The 19,578-nt window shown below is 42.4% G+C and overlaps 1 protein-coding gene and 2 non-coding genes across 3 annotated transcripts in view; 2 read left to right on the top strand and 1 right to left on the bottom strand.

Moving 5' to 3' along the window:
* Window positions 1–8,129, bottom strand: part of ACAA2 (acetyl-CoA acyltransferase 2) — a 28,905-nt gene extending 20,776 nt beyond the window's left edge. Inside the window, exon 1 of the mRNA XM_010356549.2 lies at window positions 7,651–8,129. Coding sequence (XP_010354851.2) covers window positions 7,651–7,666 — 16 coding nt within the window. The 5' untranslated portion in view covers window positions 7,667–8,129. The remainder of the gene's footprint in view (window positions 1–7,650) is intronic.
* A 180-nt stretch (window positions 8,130–8,309) lies between these two features.
* On the top strand, window positions 8,310–8,453 carry LOC115895570. Its single transcript, XR_004055762.1, has one exon.
* An 85-nt stretch (window positions 8,454–8,538) lies between these two features.
* LOC115895566 lies at window positions 8,539–8,621 on the top strand. Its single transcript, XR_004055758.1, has one exon.
* The last annotated feature ends 10,957 nt before the right edge of the window (window positions 8,622–19,578 follow it).

Genomic DNA, 19,578 nt, shown 5'->3' with positions numbered 1-19,578 from the left:
TTCTTGCTATGTTTCCCAGGCTGGTCTCGAATCCTGGGCTCAAGCAATCCTCCCACCTTGGCCTCCCAAACTGCTAGGATTATAGGCATGAGCTACTGAACCCGGTCTATCAGTGGTTGCTTTATTTCATTCTTCTTTCCTCTTTCCATGCCTTCTTCCTAATTTCATTAGTTCTGCTTCCGGTCATGGCCTGCTATGCTCCTATCTGACCAACCCTCCAACAGAAAACAATGAAAAACTCCAGACAATATATAAGAACAACTACTACCTGAAGGTCTTGGAAATGAACACAACTAGACAGGTAAGGAGAAGAGTTGATACTTAGAGGAAGAGAACAGAACAGGGTAAGTGCCCAATTTATTTATAGCAACTAACTTGAAGATTAACAGTCCGTGATGCATGGAATGGCTAGAACTCTGAAACGCACAGTCTTACTGGCTTGAAGAATCAGAGAATAAAGTTCATGGTAAGCACAGCCACTAGAAAGTGAAGGAGAATCTGGGAAAGAGGAGCACCATAGAGGGAGATTCCAAATTTCACATATAAACTCTGCCAAGATATTTGGCTGACTCTTTAGCTATTCATGTGTAGGTCAGACCACAAGCACCTAAGCCAAGCCTTAAAAAACTGAACTTAGATTTAAGCTGTTGCCCACTACAAGGGGAGACACAGTTTATCATGGGGGTGCATGGGGGTGATTTTGTAGGCAAGTTAACTGCGTACAAAAAATAAATAGCCAACCAATCAGTAAGTCAGTTCTGTCTGCAGGATTACAACAGAATCCAGTCTCCACAATGTTTCATCTGCAATGTTCATAATACAATTCAAAATTAATCCACATATGAGGAAACAAAAAATATGACTCATTTTCAAGAAAAAAGACAACAGAGACCAACCCCAAGAAGACCCAGATGCTGAAATTAGCAGACAAGGATTTTAAAATAGCTACCTATTATAACTATGCCCAAGGATGTAGAAGAAAATATGCTCCTAATAAAACACAGAACATCTCAGCAAAGAAATACATACTATAAAAATCCAAAATGGAAATTCCAAAACTGAAAAATACCTGAAATAAAAAATTCCCTGGATGGGCTTAACAGCAGAATAGAAATCAAAGGAGAAAAATTAAGCGACTTTCAAGATAAATAGAAATTATCCAATCTGAAGAAGAGATGAAAAAAAAGATTAAAAAACAAAGCCAGAACCTCAAGGTCTGACAAAGGAGGAAGGGCAATTCACTGGAAAAGGATAGTCTTTCCAACAAATAGTGCTGCAACAATAAAATATCCATACACTAAACAAAATGAATTCAGGCAAAAATGTCTCGTGGCTCAAGCCTATAATCTCAGCTACTCAAGAGGCTGAGGTAGGAGGACTGTGTCAGGATTAGGAGTTTGAAATCAGTCTGAGCAATACAGCAAGATCCCCATCTCTAAAAAATGTAAAAAATTAGTTGGGTATAGTGGCATGTGCCTGCAGTCCCAGCTATTCAGGAGGCTGAGTTCAAGGCTACCGTGGGCTACAATCAAGTCACTGCACTCCAGCCTGGGTGACAGAGTGAGACCTCTTACCTAAAAAAAACAAAAATGAAAACAAAGAGATGATAGACTTAAATATAAAATGCAAAACTCTTAGAACATACGAGAAAAATCTACATGGCTTTTGGTTTGGTGATAACTTTTTAGATCTAACACCAAAAGCAGGATCTATGAAGGGAAAACTTAAGTTGGACTTCTTAAAATTGAAAACTGGCTGTGTGCAGTGGCTCATGCCTATGATCCCAGCACTTTGGAAGGCCGAGGTGGGAGGATTGCTTGAGCCCAGGAGTTTGAGACCAGCCTGGGAAACATGATAAGACCCTGTCTCTACAAAAAATTAAGAAAACAGCCGAGCTTGGTGATGTGTGCTTGTGGTCCCAGCCACTTGGAAGGCTGAAGTGAGGGGACTGCTAGAGTCCAGGAGGTCAAGGCTACAGTGGCCGTGTTCATACCACTGTACTCCAGCCTGGACAACAGAGTGGGACCCTCTAAAAACAAATGAATAAATAACTTCTGCTCTCAAAAGATGCTGTTAAAAGAATGAAAAGACAAGCCACAGACTGGGAGAAAGTATTTATAAAAACACCTAACTGATAAGGGACTGATATCCAAAACATACAAAGTGTTCTTAAAGCTCAGCAATTAAAAAAAAAAAAAAAAACAAACCCACACAACCCAATTTAAAAATGGGCAAAAGATCTGAACAGATACCTTACCAGAGAAGATACACAGATGGCAAATAAGCATATGCAAAGATGCTCAACATCATATGTCATTAGGGAATTGCAAATTAAAACAACAATGAGATACTACTACATAACTTTGGTCTTTTGGATTTTAGAAAGGCTAAAATCCCAAACACTGACAATACCAAATGCTGGCGAGGATATGGAACAACAGAAATTCATTCATTGCTGGTGGGAATGCAAATGGTATGGCCAGCTGGGAAGACCCTTTGGCAGTTTCTTATAAAGCTAAACATACCTAACCATATGTATGATACAGCAATCATGTTTCTTGTATTTACCTAAATGATTTGAAAATTTATGTTCAAACAAAAACGTGCACACAAATCTTTATTCATAATTGTCAAAACTTGAAGGCAACCATGATGTCCTATTGGGGGAACCCGCCCCCAATATTTCAATGTAGGTTCTTTCTATTTTCCCTAAGTGTCAGCCGGTCTGAGAAATAAAGAGAAAGAGTACAAAGAGACAAAGAGAGGAATTTTACAGCTGGGCCGCTGGGGCTAACATCACATATCGGTAGGTCCATGATGCCCACCTGAGCCACAAAGCCAGCAGGTTTTTATTAAGGACTTCAAAAGGGGAGAGGGTATACGAACAGGGAGTAGGTCACAAAGATCACATGCTTCAAAGGGCAAAAAGGAAAACAAAGATCACATGTTTCTGAGGCCAATAAAGATCACAAGGCAAAGGGCAAAATCAAAAACTCCTGATAAGGATCTATGTTCAGCTGTGCACATATGGTCTTGATAAACATCTTAACAGAAAACAGGCATCAAAAGCAGAGAACCGGTCTGACCTCAAATTTACCAGGGAGTGTTTTTTTCCTCATCCATCCTAATAAGCCTGAGGGTACTGCAGGAGACCAGGATGTATTTCAGTCCTTATCTCAACCGCATAAGACAGACACTCCTAGAGCGGCCGTTTATAGACCTCTCACCAGGAATGTAATTCTTTTCCTAGGGTCTTAATATTCCTTGCTAGGGAAAAGAATTTAGTGATATCTCTCCTACTTGCACGTCCGTTTATAGGCTCTCTGCAAGAAGAAAAATATGGCTCTTTTTGCCCGACCCCGCAGGCAGTCAGACCTTATGGTTGTCTTCCCTTGTCCCTAAAAATCGCTGTTATTCTGTTTTTTTCAAGGTGCACTGATTTCATATGTTCAAACACACGTTTTACAATCAGTTTGTACAGTTAACACAATCACCACAGTGGACCTGAGGTGATGTACATCCTCAGCTTATGAAGATAACAGAATTAAGAGATTAAAGTAAGACAGGCATAAGAAATTATAAGAATATTACCAGGGACGTGATAAATGTCCATGAAATCTTCACAATTTATGTTCCTCTGCCACGGCTCCAGCCAGTCCCTCCGCTCAGGGTCCCTGACTTCCTGCAACAATGTCCTTCAGCAGGTGATAAACAAACTGTGGTGCAGCCATACAATGAAATATTATTCAGCAATAAGAAGAAGTGAGCTATCAAGCCATAAAAAGAAGGAATCTTAAATGCATGTTGCTAAGTGAAAGAAGAAAGTCTGGAAAGGCCATATACTATATGATTCCAACTATATGATATCTGGAAAAGGCAAAGCTATGGAGACAGTAAAAAGATCAGTGCTTGCCAGGGGTTCAGAGACAGGGATGAATAAGTGAATCACAGATTATGTTTAGGGTGGCGAAATTAATCTGCATGACACTAGAATACTGACGTCAGTCATTTGCACATTTGTCAAAACCCACAGAACTATACAATGAATGAACTTGAATGCAAAACATGAACTTCAGTGAATAATAATGTATCAATATTAGCTCATCGATTGTAACAAATGTACCACACTAATGCAAGATGTTAATAATAGGGGAAATGGACAGGAAGAGGGAGCATAGGGTATACTCCGTACTTTCTGCTCAATTTTTCTGTAAAACCTAAATCTGCTCAAAACAAAGTTTGTTAATTTTTTCTTTAAAGTCAGATAGTAAAAAGACATGGGCAGAACCTCAAGGACTAACAAGTTACAGTCACAGGAGAGGACAGAGAATGGATTTTAAAACACATTTGCAGAAATAATAAAGAAGAAATGTCCAAATTTGATAAAAAACATAAATTTACAGATTAAAGCTTAGTAAACCTCAACTCTAATAAACACCAAACACAACACTCTACACCCCCTTCCCCTGCAGCTTGGCACATCATTGTCAAACTTTTGAAATCCAAAGATAACAAAAATATATAAAGCATCCAGAAATAAAAATGACATATTGCACACATGGAAATGACCCCAACTTCTCCTCAGAAACAACAGAGTCTAATTTCATTTGTCTCTCTACAAAGTTCCTTTTATGAGTTTCTCCCCTATATCTCATATTCTAAGAAAGCGTTTGTGAGACGGCAGTGCTAGTAGTGAAATATGCAATATCTACCAAGGAAAGGGTGTGCATGGGAAAATAAAAACATAAAAAAGAACCTCCCCTTTACCTATATTACTTCTTATTTGATGCTCCCAGACTGTAAAGGTTAGCTCAAGTAAGGCCTTAACTGAACTAATACAATTATTTTGAACAGAGAAAATGTTCTCAATCATATATTTTTGGTTTGGGTTTTTTTGGAGCCAGGGTTTCACTCTGTCACCCAGGCTGGAGTGCGGTAGTGTGATCTCGGCTCACTGCAGTCTCAACCTCCTGGGCTCAAGCAATCCTTCACCACAGCATCCCCAGTAGCTGGGACTACAGGCGAGTGCCACCACACCTGGCTACTTTTTGTATTTTTTGTAGAGACTGGGTTTCTCTATTTTAAAAAATAATTTATTATTTTAAATATTTTAACAAATAATCTGGGATGCGCAGATACAAAGACTATAAAGGTTTAAAGGTTTTTTCTTTTAATTTCATAAATTGTATGCCATAGTCAATTTTCATTTGATGTCAATTTTACGTGGATACTAAAAGGTCTAAAACTTAACAATCTTTAACACCAAACTGAAATCTCATTTATTGTAAAATACCCTGAAAATTCAGAGGCTAAAAATTTCCCAAGACCGAAAGACAGTGAAGAGACATATTAACCCAGAGTGTAGTGAGTCCAAGTAGCTCCAAGAAAGGGCCTGGGAAGATGTGCTGAGTTGACAGTACAGGAAAAGCACCACTAGGAAAGAAACAGGAGCTCTACCTTTCAATCACATTGTTAGGTAAATATTCACTTAGTGCGAGCGACTTCAGGCAGCAACGAGGGCAAATTAAGGAAAGCTGCAGTGGCATCCCGTTGTTTCAGGATTAAGGTAATTTAGCAGCCCTGCCCACTCGCCTTGAAAAAATACACAAACATTCCTAACAAAGTCAGGAGCAGTAGGAGAGCTAAGATCTGCGTGAAAACCTCCTGCCAAGTACTAGGATGGGAGCTAATAAAAACCTAGAACTGTTCTTCTTGTTGAGTGAAATCTGACAAATTAATGATAATCCTTAACAAAATTTAACTCAAATGTGTCCTTTTCCCTATAATCAGTCACATGCTCTTCTTTCTTCCCATCCACCCTGCAAACACTTTGTATGCTGCTTGAGAGAAGCGTATCTTTAATGATTCTAGCCGGCCTGTAACATCACTATTTCAAGCTCAAGGCTTGGGTTCTAGTCACAGCCACTAACTACCTGTGTATTACACACAACCACTTTACCTCTCTCCACATGAGCGTCCTAATTGGTACGATAAGGAAATGGAAAAAAATACTAGCTTTAACACTACAGTAAATTGTACCAGAAATGTATAAACTTTCTACTTCCTTAATACAGATGTTAATGTGCATTTTTTTCCTTTCTGAGTTCATAGTATTTGTGAACTTTTCAAATGGGTCTGTATTACAAGAAAGGGTAAGAACCACTGATAAAATATTAAAATGACATCAGTAAAAATATTATTTCCTTTTTAAGAAGATAGCTCATGACAATGCACCTTTTAAATGAAGTGGAAATACCTCGTCTAAAAAAAATTCACCATGCTGCTTTATGAAGTAAACGTAGTAAATTCAGTCAGGAAGGGCACTGGCAAATGAAATCCACGTTGCAGGAAACTGTGAACACTGCATTTGGTCCCAGAATACCGATTTTTCCCTTCATCTGTTCCCATGCCACTTTGGTTCTTCTGACTTTCAGATCCCCCTAACCAATGCTTTAGCTGGCATCTCCACTTGGCTGCTTCACAGGCACCAAAAAGTTTTCTGCCTAAAACTGAATTCTCAATCCTTCTTTCCACATCTATTCCTTTCCCAATTTTCCTCACTCTGTAAGTGGCATCATCATGAATACTGTTCATCAAACCAGGCACTTTTCATCATTCTTGACATTTCCTGCTTATATTTACTCCACCACACCCAATCTACGTTCTATCAAAACCACCCCAAATCTATCTCAACTCATCCCTCCCCTTTTCTCCCCAATTACACTGCCCCACACGAGTCAAAGCCATCATTTGCTGCTCCCTGGACCTCTACAATAGATCCTTAAACGGTCTCTTTGCCATTACACAGACCGCCCCAAATCCGGACAGAGTGGAAATCAGATCCTGTCATTACCCCGCTTTAAATCCCTCTATTGCCTTCCACTGAATTTGGAACAAAACCCCACCTTCTTACAGAGCCCACAGGGCCCTGGAGCACCAAAATGCATGGTTCTTAGATCCTGCCAAGCTTTTTCCTGTCTCAGGGCCTCGATACGTGTTCCACCTGAATGCTCTTCTACACGTACATCCTTAAAGTAAGATTCCATTGATTGTGCCCATTTGTTTTGAAAAGGGAGTTTATTACACAGTTGTTGTAAACAAGTTCATAACCCTAGAGCTTAGGTATAGAGTGACCGCTCTAATTTAAAGCAACAGAAGGGAAAAGGGAGCAGGGCAGGTCTTCCAGCAGAACACCAGCTACCATTTCTGCAGGCCAGGCCACTCCATCGATTCACCCGGGAGCCCTGCCCACCGAGGCCCAGCAGCGGGCTCCTGTGTGCAGCTGCCCCGCAGCAGGCGCCGGTGGCCTATGGCGCCGCCCCATTTTTCCTAATACTTGGACTTGAAATAATGGGGTCACTGTTAGGCAAAGAAAGGAATGACCTCCAAGGTCACATGCAAGCAAACTTTGGTCTCAAGTCAACAGGAAATTGCATCGAAATCGCTGTCGCTAGCGCCTTACAAGGGTTTTCTCCTTAACCCAAACAAGCCTTTCGGGCTGGGTTTTTATCACGTCCGCTCCAAAACCCAGGAAGTCGAGTAAACTTCACCCCACTACCCCCGACTCTCCGCGGCGGCCGGAAGCGGAGGCCTGGCCGGGGGAGGGCAGGACCCCGAGGGGCGAGGAGAGGAGGAGGGGGCTGCGCTCACCTCGGAGCAGAGTCATGGCGGCGGCTGGGTCGTCGGCGGCGCGGGTCTCTGGTGTGGGGCACGCAGAGCGGTCACTTGCAGTCACCCAGATTTCAAGAGCGTGGGTGGCGCCCCGGGAGCCACGCCCCTGCCCTTTCGCGTACTTCCCAGGGCTGCCTGGCCTGGCCCCAGCGTAAGATGATCCTACCCCACGCGTGGCTGCCCGCCTCACCCTAGCCCGAGGGAGCCCGGGGGTCGGGGCTTGGGTAGACGACTACGCGTCTTGAGGGCGGACTCTTTCCTCACATCCTCGTTTTTAGATTTTCTCCGTTTCCAAGCCGAGAGAATTTGGTTTGATACCTCTCACCCATCATATCCCAGCCCCGACAGGCAATGACTGTTCCCCTTTGTCTCCGCCAGAATCCTCAACACTTGGCAGGAGCCCAGGCCTGAGGGACTTGGCGCGCCGGCTGCCGCCAGCTGGGGGCGGAGCAGAAAGTCCTGTGGGCGGGGCGCGGCGGAGGCGCGACGGGATTGGCTGGAGCGGGCGGCTGCGCAGTCTGCTGGGCAGAGGCTCAGGTCGCCGAGCTGGACGCGCGACTGTGCGTGGGTGCTGTACTGGGGGTTGGGCGGAGAGGCGGGCGGCAGTTGGTGTGCGGTGAGTGTAGTAGGCTAGGGCGCTTTCGGGTCCCCATTGCAGCCCCCAGATGAGCCCGTAGTATTTTCCTTATATGATCAGGTCCCATTGCGGGCGGCGCAGCTTGCCCGGAGCCTGAGAGGATTATGAAAACGTGGCGAGCTAAGTGGGGCCAGGGGACCTGGAGCGGGGGCGTGAGGAGAGGGGGCAAGCGGTTGAGGCTGGACGGGAGGGAGGTCTAGGGAGGCCTCTGCCGCGATCACTGTGAGCCCTGGCCGATGATGACGAGACCACTGCGCAATCTGAGTTCTGGGAACCAGGTGATGGAGTGTGTTCTGAGAACAGACTGAGGCCGGGCGAGCAGGAGGCGGCTGGGGCAAGGGAGAAGCGGAGAGCCCCTGGGTACCAGGGCTCAGAGGGCCAGGCTGCCTAGCGAGGGCTTCTTTGAGTGCTTGGGGTTGGTGGGTGGCATGAACGGTTTTTCTGAGTCGTCAGCGAATGCCCCCTCTAGAATCCTGCTTTTCAAACGCTTTGGTGACACTCTTGCAGTGTTGGGGTTTTTTTAAATCCAAATTTGTATTATGAAAACTTTCAAACTTACAGAAAAGTGGGAAGACTTGTACAGTGGACGCATATCGACCCAATTGTTAACATTTTGCTATATTGCTGTCCACCTGTTCTTCCATCAAACCATCTTATCTTTTTAACGCAGACCTTAGTGCTCTACACCCATGAACACATCAGCACACATTATTCATTTACAGTTCTTTTTAAGGCAAAATATCCACGTAATCAAATGTACAAATCTTAGACAAGCTTCACAAATGCTTATGTATAGGCCGGGCGCCGTGACTCACGCCTGTAATCCCAGCACTTTGGGAGGCTGAAGTGTGTGGATCACGAGGTCAGGAGATCGAGACCATCCTGGCTAACACGGTGAAACCCCGTATCTACTAAAAATACAAAAAAAATTAGCCGGGCGTGGTGGTGGGCGCCTGTAGTCCCAGCTGCTGGGGAGGCTGAGGCAGGAGAATGGCGTGAACCTGGGAGGCAGAGCTTGCAGTGAGCCGAGATCGTGCCACTGCATTCCAGCCTGGGTGACAGAGCAAGACTCTGTCTCAAAAAAAAAAAAAAAAAAAAAAAAAAAAAAAATGCTGCTCATGTATACAGTGTTCATTTTCATACACACTTTTCAATTTGCCCTCTACATAATTAAGAAAGGTTAAGTATCACAATTTCCCACTGCAGATCATCAAGTCTTTACAAATGTACTATGTTTTCTCTAATTGGAAATGTCACTAGTGAGTGGATTCTAAAACCATTCAGTGAAAGGTTTACATGTGTTAAAACATGTAAATACATGAGAGAATATTGACATAGTCTGCAAGTCTCATGAAGAGGAAAGGGTACCTTTACAATGGAGAAATCTTGCGGGTATTACTTCACCGAATTGTGAACTAATGGTGTCCCATCACCAGTAAAGGGACAAACTGATGTCATGCGCTCCCCTTGCTACAGCGACAACACAGTCTCCCTTGCGTAGAATTTCTCCTGAAAACATCTGACCTGAATCTAATTATAAGGAAACAATGAGACAAATCCACATGGAGGTACATTCTACAGAACAACTGAACTCTTTAAAAACATCAGAGCGGTGAAAAACAAAAAATGGCTAAAGTAGGAATAGTATCACATTAAAGGAGACTAGAGATGTGACACATATTGTATGGGATCCTTAATTAAAACCTGGGTTACAAAAAAACTCTAAAAGACAGTATTGGGACAATTGGAGAAACATAAATTATAGATGACATGGTAATATTGACATTAAGTTTCCTGATCGTGATAATTATATTGTAGTTATGTAGGAGATTGTCCTTTGTTCTTAGGAAATACATACTGAAATATATACGGGTGAAGAATCATGAGGCCTGCAACTAACTCTCAAATGACTGGAAAAAATGCATATATGTATATACAGTTATGTGTTGCTTAACCACGAGAATATATCCTGAACGATGTGCTATTAGGCGATTTCGTCATTGTGTGAACATCATGGATTTCACTTACATAAACCTTGATGGTAGAGCCTGCTACACACCTAGGCTATATGGTACAGCCTGTTGCTCCCAGGCTACAAACCTGTATGCATGTTACTGTACCGAACACTGTAGGCAGTTGTAACACAATAGTATCTGTGCATCTAAACATAGGAAAGATAGTGCATGACTATACACTGGCAGAGAAAGATACAGCAAATATGGCCAAATATTATGAACTGGGGAATCCAAATGAAGAATATACAGTTGTTTATTACTCTTTTTTTTTTTTTTTGAGACAGAGTCTTGCTCTGTTGCCCAAGCTGGAGTGCAGTGGCATGATCTCCACTCACTGCAACCTCCACCTCCCAGGTTCCAGTAATCTTCCTGCCTCAGCCTCCTGATTATCTGGGATTACAGGCATGTGCCACCCCACCCGGCTAATTTTTGTATTTTTAGTAGAGACAGGATTTCGCCATGTTGGCCAGGCTGGTCTCAAACTCCTGACTTCAGGTGATCCGCCCACCTCAGCCTCCCAAAGTGCTGGCATTAGAGGTGTGAGCCACTGCGCCTGGCCCATTATTCTTTTTCTAAGAGGCGATCTTGCTTGCTATGTTGCCGGGGCTGGCCTCAAACTCCTGGGCTTAAGGGATCCTCCTGCCCCAGCCTCCTGAGTAACTTGGGACTACAGGCATGTACCACATTCTTCTATTTTTGCAACTTTTCTGTAGGTTTTAACTCTTTCAAAATACAAGTTGGGAGAAAAAAAAGTCCTTCAATTAAGCTACAAAATTGCTTGAAACAAGTTATTTTTGAAAATATTTAGTCCTTTTCAGGTTTACATTATATTTAAGCAGGTATGTATTCTTGTAATTTTAATATCTATATTAAAATTGTTATAATTTTTGTCTAGATGTGGAGGGTTTCATGAGATGTAAAGTTATTGTTCTACTTTTAGACATTTAATGCTTAGTATTTTTAGAAATGCAATGTTATCATTTCTACACTTATTTTCCTATGCTTAAACACAGTTTCTCCTGCTTTCCTATAACACTAAAAATTGACAGTGGCTTAAGCAGCAGTGGCTTTAGAAGTTTCACTAATGGAAACTGGGGAAAGCTGACCAAGACAGTAGGGCCTAAGACAACTTTTAAAATGAGTACGTGAATCTGAATGAGTGAGGCAAGTGAATTTGCTGATGTTGAGTAGTTTGGAATGTTATGTGTATGCTCACTGTTAATCTAATTGCTGTGGAAATAACTTCAATTTTTGTTAATTAGAAGGCAAATGTTGAATGTGGTTTTATTCTTACAATGAATACTAACTCTTCAGAGAGTTCAAGTTGCCAAGGAAGAACATCAGATGAATGAAATTGTTTGCAGTGGCAAATCCATACGGCCTGCAGCAACTCACTTCTTGCCTCCTCAAAGGAAAGAAGCCTAAGGCAGAGTGAGAGACTGAGGCAAGTTTTTGAGCAGGAATGAGAGTTTATTAAGAAGTATTAGAGCAGGAATAAAAGTAAGTAAAGTACACTTGGAAGAGGGCTCAGTGGGCAACTTGAGAGATTCAGCTGTGCCACCTGACCCTTGATTTGGGGACTGATACATTGGTACGGTTCTAGGCCTTGCATTACTTCTTCCAATTCTTCCCTTGCGGTGGGCTGTCCGCATGCTCAGTGGCCTACCAGCACTTGGGAGGGGCGGCATGTGCAGTGTGTTCACTGAAGCTGTGCACATACTCACTGGAGACATTCTTCCCTCACCAGTCTTTTTTCTAGAGGAAGTTCATATACCAGTTAAACTCCACCATTTTGCCTCTTAGTGAGCATGTTTGAGCCCACTCTCCCAAAATCTTATCCAGCAGCTGCTTATCACCATATTCTAGTATTTTCCATCTATTGGGAGAATGTCTTTCCCTGACACCAGTTGAGACCAATGATTATTTTAGATAGTTTAACAACTTGCCTGACCATCACCTGATAGTGCTTGACATTCCTGGGTGGGGTGGGGGAGATTTTCTCCTGCCCTGTTCAAGTCTGCCCAGCTACCTATTCTAAGGGAATATAGACAGGACGTAATACAGACACCAATTTGCTAAACTCCCTCATGTTGTTTACCCTAAGTCTTTATGTGTTCCCAGTACCTCTAAGGCACTATCTCAAACTTTAGACATTTTTCTTTCTCTACTTGTCTGAAGGTTATTTGCAGGGTCTGTATCTTTGGCTCCACTTTCATGTGTAACATAACCTTAGGCAAATCTTCCTTGGATCTAAGTTTACTCTGTAAATACTAATGTTGGTAGAAAGAGACAATGCCATTGTTTCCTTTCAGCCAGAAACCTCCAGAAACACACCTAGTTGAACAAGTTGGGTTTAATGTTCTTTGGAAGAAGGGAGATTGCACATCATGGGTGTGCCTTTGGGAACTGCAGCACATCTCAGTAAAAGGGTGGTAGGATTTGGGGTTTGGTTAGGTGATTTGGGGAGGATCCAAGGAAGTACAGGTTCACTCTGTATTGGGTACTGTCAGGAAGTAGGGACAAGTCTTTAGGTATCAGTACTATTCAGGGTTCTCCAGAGGGACAGAACTAATAGGATATATATATGTGAAAGGGAGTTTAAGGCCAGGCGTGGTGGCTCACACCTGTAATCCCAGCACTTTGTGAGGCTGAGGTGGGCGGATCACAAGGTCAAGAGATTGGACCAGCCTGGCCAACATGGTGAAAACCTGTCTCTACTAAAAATACAAAAATTAGCTGGGCGTGTTGGCACACATCTGTAGTCCCAGCTACTTGGGAGGCTGAGGCAGGAGAATCACTTGAACCCAGGAGGTGGAGGTTGCAGTGAGCCAAGATCGTGCCCCTGCACTCCAGCCTTGTGACAGAGCGAGACTCCGTGACCCCGTCTCAAAAAAAAAAAAAAAAAAAAAAAAAAAAAGACAGGCGGAAGGAAGGAAGAGAGGGAGGGAGGGAAGGAGGGAAGGAGGGAAGGAGGGAGGGAGTTAGTTTATTAAGGAGAATTGACTCACAGGATCACAAGGTGAAGTCCCACAATAGGCCGTCTGCAGGCTCAGCCAGGAGTGGCTCAGTCCAGGTCCAAAAACCCCAAAAGTAGGGAAGCCAACAGTGCAGTCTTCGGTCTGTGGCCAAAGGGTGCCTGAGAGCCCTTGGCAAGCCATTGGTTTAAGTCCAAGGGTCCAAAGGCTGAAGAACCTGGAGTCTGATGTCCAAGGGCAGGAGGAATGGAAGGAGGCACCCGGCACGGGAGAAAGATGAAAGCCGGAAGACTCAGCAAGCCAGCTTATCCCATCTTCTTCCGCCTGCTTTGTTCTAGCTGCACCGGCAGCCGATTGCATGGTGCCCACCCACACTGAGGGTGGGTATTCCTCTCCCAGACCAGCGACTTAAATGTTAATTTCCTCTGGCAACAACCCCACAGACCCACTCAGGAACAATACTTTACCAGCTATCTAGGCATCCTTCTATCAAGTTGACACCTAATATTAACTGTCACAGTATCATCTTATCTTGAAGGAGGGCCGATTAGAGCCAGGCTCAAGCTGCACCTAGGAAAGCAGCTACATTCCCTCATATTACCTGGGTGGGACAGGGCATATTTGATGTTATATGGTTTACACAGTGATCTTGTTTTTGTGCCTGGGCAAAATTACAGTCTTGTTTCATATCACTTTAGTGTAGTCACAGAGGGACTACATCTGATATTGATGTTTTGTAAGGTTGTTCATAGCAAAACAACAACACGGCCCAGCAGAGAGGACCAGGCCAGCTTCTAGCATGACCCAGGCCTAGCTCTGAATTTCAGATCAGTTCCTGGAAGTCAGGCTGCTTTTCTCTTTCTGAACTAAGTGTATCTTGTATGAAATTTGCTTCTTTTCAAATGTGGTTTTCCTGTTGAGGCTTTGAAGCTAGGCCTAAACCTCTTTGAGTATGAGCTGAAGGCTTTCCTCAAGTAAGGGTATTCTTTGGTCAGCCACTCAAAAAAGTGAATCCATCTTTAGGTTGGAAGGTGGATTCAAAGGTCAATTTTTCACTGCATAGTATACAGCAGGTCCCTACATAACATTGTTTCATTCATTGTCATTTTGACATAATGTCGGTGAGAAAAAAAGAATTGCTTCCTGGCCAGGGCCACTGTGTGTGTGGAGTCTGCAGGTTCTCCCTGTTACAGTGGGTAGCTAGTCAGGCAGGAGCAGGGCAGGAGAGAGCTCCCCATTCCACACACACACCTGGAGCGTCGCGTGACCATCCACTGATGGTCAAGGCAGTTGTTAACTATCTTTCTAAAGTAGTCATTGGTCACAGCCAGCATCAGAGAAAGGCAGTCTCCCAATAGAAAACATGTGAAACTGGTGATCAGCCACTTCCTGACAAGATCTCAGGAGTTGAGAGAAGTAACACAAGACTGCAGAAGTAGGCCAACATATAAAACCCCAAGTCAAGAGGGTAAGCTGCGCTCTTGACTCTTTCAAGTCACCCACTTGGCCCTCTTCCAAGTGTACTTTCCTGATTTTCCACTCTTGTCCTAAAACTTGCCTTGGTCTCTCCTTCTGCTCTACGCCCCTCAAATTCTTTCTTCTGAGGTGGCAAGAATTGAGGCTGCTGCCATGAGACATGGATACGTTCCACTGGTGAGATCCCCATGACTGTTTTCTTTGGATTCTCCAGTGTCCTCCCATGTCCCAAAACTGTGTACGTGAGGTGAATGGGTATGTCTAAGTGATCCCAGTCTGAGTGTGGGTTTGTAAGCACACCCAGTGACAGGCACCCTGAGCTGCCAGGAGAGGTGGGCTCTCAGTAACTCTGAAATGGAATAAGTGGGCAACTTTCTCATTTGTTTTTATTAATCTTTCTTAAATGTATGTATAGCTTTCATTTCAGTGTTTAATACTAGAAGTGTTTTGGTCTTTATTTAGAAGTTTGTTGATGTTTTGGCCGGACATGGTGACTCATATCTGTAATCCCAGCACTTTGGGAGGCCGAGGCAGGCGGATCACTGGAGGCTAGGAGTTTGAGACCAGTGTAGACAGCATAGTGAAACCCCATCTCTATAAAAATACAAAAAAATTAGCCAGGCATGGTGGCAGACGCCTGTAATCCCAGCTACTCGGGAGGCTGAGGAGGGAGAATCACTTGAACCCAGGAGGCAGAGGTTGCAGTGAGCTGAGGTCTTGCCATTGCACTCCAGCCTGAGCAACAGAGCAAGACTCCATTTCAAAAAAAAAAAAAATTTGTTGTTTGTATGACCATAAATATGCTGTAGGAACTGTTTACATCAACTAGCTTATGTTAAAATTGGTGTCATTATGTTATTTTGTTTATACTCGTGGTTTCCTAGAACCTATCGGTGACATTGAGGACTAATTATACTGTGACCATTTTTCTGGATCATGAAATATTTCCATAGTGGTCTCTAATGATGGGTGCTTAAGGGCACCGTCCCTGGAGATGTCTTCTTGTATATTTTTAGGTGGGTCAGGTTAACAATGGGTGTGGAAGGGCACCATCTCTGGAGATGTCTTATTCCATAAATTTGGGTGTAAATTTTTTTAAAGATTTCCAGGTGATTCTGATGTGTGCTAGTTAAGAAAAAATGTATCAGTATTTCCACATAGATGCTCAGTTTCTGGGCTATTCTGTTCCACTGCTCAATTTTTCCATGTCCAGGGCCGGGCACGGTGGCTCATGCCTATAATCCCAGCACTTTGGGAGGCGGGGGTGGGTGGATCACCTGAGGTCAGGAGTTTGAGACCAGCCTGACCAACATGGAGAAACCCCATCTCTACTAAAAATACAAAATTAGCCGGGCGTGGTGGCATATGCCTGTAATCCCAGCTACTAGGGAGGCTGAGGTAGGATAATCGCTTGAACCTGGGAGGCGGAGGTTGTGGTGAGCCGAGATCATGCCATTGCACTCCAGCCTGGGCAACAAGAGCAAAACTCCATCTCAAAAAAAAAAAAATTTCCATGTCTGTCATTCTCACACATCTTAATTACTGAAATTTTGTAAGTCTCGATGCCTGCTAAGGAAAGCTTCCCACTTTCTCAAGGAGGGTCTTCCTTATCCATGGGCCTTTGCTCTTCCATATAAATCTTATAATGAACTGTCAATTTTCACATAGGAACAGTTGAAATTTTGATTTTTAATCTATAGATGAACTTGGGGACAACTGACAAACTTTTAGTGGTATGGAGTCTTTGAATCCATGTACCTAATTATTTTTCCATTTTAATGTTGTCATTGTTTTTCACTTATATTTTACAAATTCCTCCATACAGATCTTGTGACTATTTTCCCACTGATTTTTCATGCCATCTCTACTGTATGCTATGTTATACATAGGATTGGGCCTATCCCTGCACTCCCTATTCTGTTTCATTGATCTACTTGTCTTTGCCTACACCAAAACTGCCTTTAATTCCATAGCTTTAAAGTAATTGCTCAATAAGCCTTGTTATCTGAGAGTCTCTCCCTGCCGCCAGCTTTTGGACTGTAAGATACTGACCTCTGGTTTAAATGATCATGACACGTATTAGAATACAGGCCCCATAATGAAGCTCCTCAAGAGAGCATTACAAAGAAACTTTGTCAACCTGTAGCTACAGAGTTTTAAATTTCATTTAGATTTGGCACAGCACTGTATTTAAATGTATTTATTTCCACAAATTTTTATCCACAGCTAAATATTACAGTGACTATTACAAGCATTTTTCTATAAACAAACGTGTAGTTTACAGATTTGTGCAAAGTGGAAAAATATTTTCATCAGTAGTCTTTATTCCACGGTGTTAGATTCACCCCTGAATATGATCTGAACTCTTTCGGAGAGGCACTCCTTCATCTAAACGTCAGTTGGTGGCAAAATGTTATATTCAAATCTGGATTATTCTGATATGGTGTCACTTTAGAAAGTAGCTTAGTTTCATTTCTGATTGATCCCCTTTGTTAGAATTAGAAACTTACTTTCTTTGAAAAACAATCTTTTGTATCTAATGACCTGGGTTTGTCATTGGCATTAATCTCTGTCTACACCCTCTAATTCTCTAATTATGGCACCAGTGGGTATAAAAAGTGAATTATGGTTATTTGGCTCATGCAGCAAATTGGAGAAACTGACCACAAATATTCTGTGAAGAACTACAAGGTCTTGCCCCATGCTGTCCCATTTTAGTGACCATTTAGTTATGTAGGCATTATACAAATGCCTCAATTTAGGACACCCTTGCTGTCTTAGTAGGTCAAGTGTATGAAAATTTACTTTATGCAGAATAAATGAATTCTAATTTATTGGTTACTGGAATCTTAATGTATGAAAGCTCTAAGTAAATATTTGATGAATTGATACACAGCAGCATTGATTTTTAAATGTTCCAAGCTCCTAGTTTTGTTTTTGTTTTTACAAAAGCCTTAAAATTTAGTACTAGGGAAATCAAAGAAAGTAACTCCCACTGACATGCTTCATGGAAAAGGGAAAAACATCTACCTTTGGGTCTAATCTGCCTCCCAGGTGAGCCTACAGGTACTGGAACTCTAACTGCAACTATCAGGGCACAAGGAAAATTCATGATGTAATATGTTGTCGGCTTCAACAACAACTCATGTGTACATACACATTTACTGTAAGTAAACAAGTCCCGTATAATACTTAAAAACAAGTTTTTGATCTATAAATATTTGATTCTTAATATTTAAAATGCCTCTAATGTTTTAAAAGACAAAACTCCCCATGATATCACATTGAACATTAAAATTATTCCCACAGCAACACTTATTTCAGAGAAACAATTGGTAAGTCAGTTATCTTAGTAACCGCTAAAGGCACCTCGTGAGAAAAGCGTCAACTAAATTTTAAATATTAAAAAATTAAAGAGACATCTAATGCAGAGTTCAAACCTATATGTTGAATTGTTAGTCATTACTGATTTCATGACACTGATAAATGTTTGAATTGATTTTTTAAAATGCAGCAAAAATGCTAACAAAAGATTATATAGTTCCCCTAAAGATGCTTCTTCTAGCCTCCAAGTATTAAATAAGATAGATCTAAATATTAACTACATATAAAGTATATATTTGTTAGTCATCTATAAATTTTAAGTACAACTCTAGTGATACACCTTTATCTTTTGGAAGAGAAGAACTAAATCTGCCATTTCTTAGGCTAAATGGACTATTCATAAGGTCCTTCCCTCCCCATTTATTCTAATTGCCAAGCTTTTATTCAGTAAGCTCTTGGCACCTAGTGATTAACCAGAGACAGCAGACAGTAGTGACCAAGAGAGATGGAGAGAATGATGGTATAAGACAGTATATAAGGATAGTAAACCACTGTATTTGTGGAACCACTGCATGTCAAAACTCCTTAACACTCTAACAAGGCATTTTTGGTCGTTTGAGATTAAGGATAGTCCTTACGTAAGAGACTCAGTTTCAAACTAAAGTGCATTAAAAAGCAAATTATACTTCACAAACAACTTTAAAGAGGTAGCCACAAACCCAGTTGTTTTAGATTGGCCTTCTAAATGAAGTCAGCACGTGGATTCATGGGTGAGTGTCATGGAAGTCAGTGATTATGTAACTGTAACGAAAGAAAAAGGCACAGCTCTGCAGACACCCAAGAGAAACTGGGATGTTTAATGTGGATGTAGAGGGGATAATGCCCATGACAACTGTCAGCAGCCTTAACCCAGGCTAAGACTGGGCTAAGCCCCAGGAGATGTAGAGAAGGACTGAGGAAGCTGTGCTCTAAGGGCACAGTGCAGAAGGTAGCTTGGAGTGTGCTGTGTTTCCAAGAGCCTTTCAAGTTGGGTGGTTGAGTAAAAGAGGGTGGAGGCAGGCTGTTCTACTGCCAATTCATGGATAAATCTTATCTTCTCAATGTAATACAAAGGCTGTTCTTCTATGATTTGCAAATACCATTTTTTCTTATGGGAACAGCATACTGCTATCAAGAAATAGGGAAAAGACAGTAAAAAAAAAAAAAAAAAAGTGTGGAAAGAATATGGGTTTCCAGTTGAATGCTTGCTTTTGAAGAATTCAAAAACAAGTTAAAAAAAAATTCTAGGCCTGGCGTGGTGGCTCAAGCCTGTAATCCCAGCACTTTGGGAGGCCGAGACGGGTGGACCACAAGGTCAGGAGATCGAGACCATCCTGGCTAACATGGTGAAACCCCGTCTCTACTAAAAAATACAAAAAACTAGCCGGGCGAGGTGGCGGGCGCCTGTAGTCCCAGCTACTTGGGAGGCTGAGGCAGGAGA

Source organism: Rhinopithecus roxellana, chromosome 21, assembly GCF_007565055.1.
Source record: "Rhinopithecus roxellana isolate Shanxi Qingling chromosome 21, ASM756505v1, whole genome shotgun sequence".
Classification (NCBI taxonomy): Eukaryota; Metazoa; Chordata; class Mammalia; order Primates; family Cercopithecidae; genus Rhinopithecus; species Rhinopithecus roxellana.
This window is presented reverse-complemented; position numbering and strand designations above follow the sequence as displayed.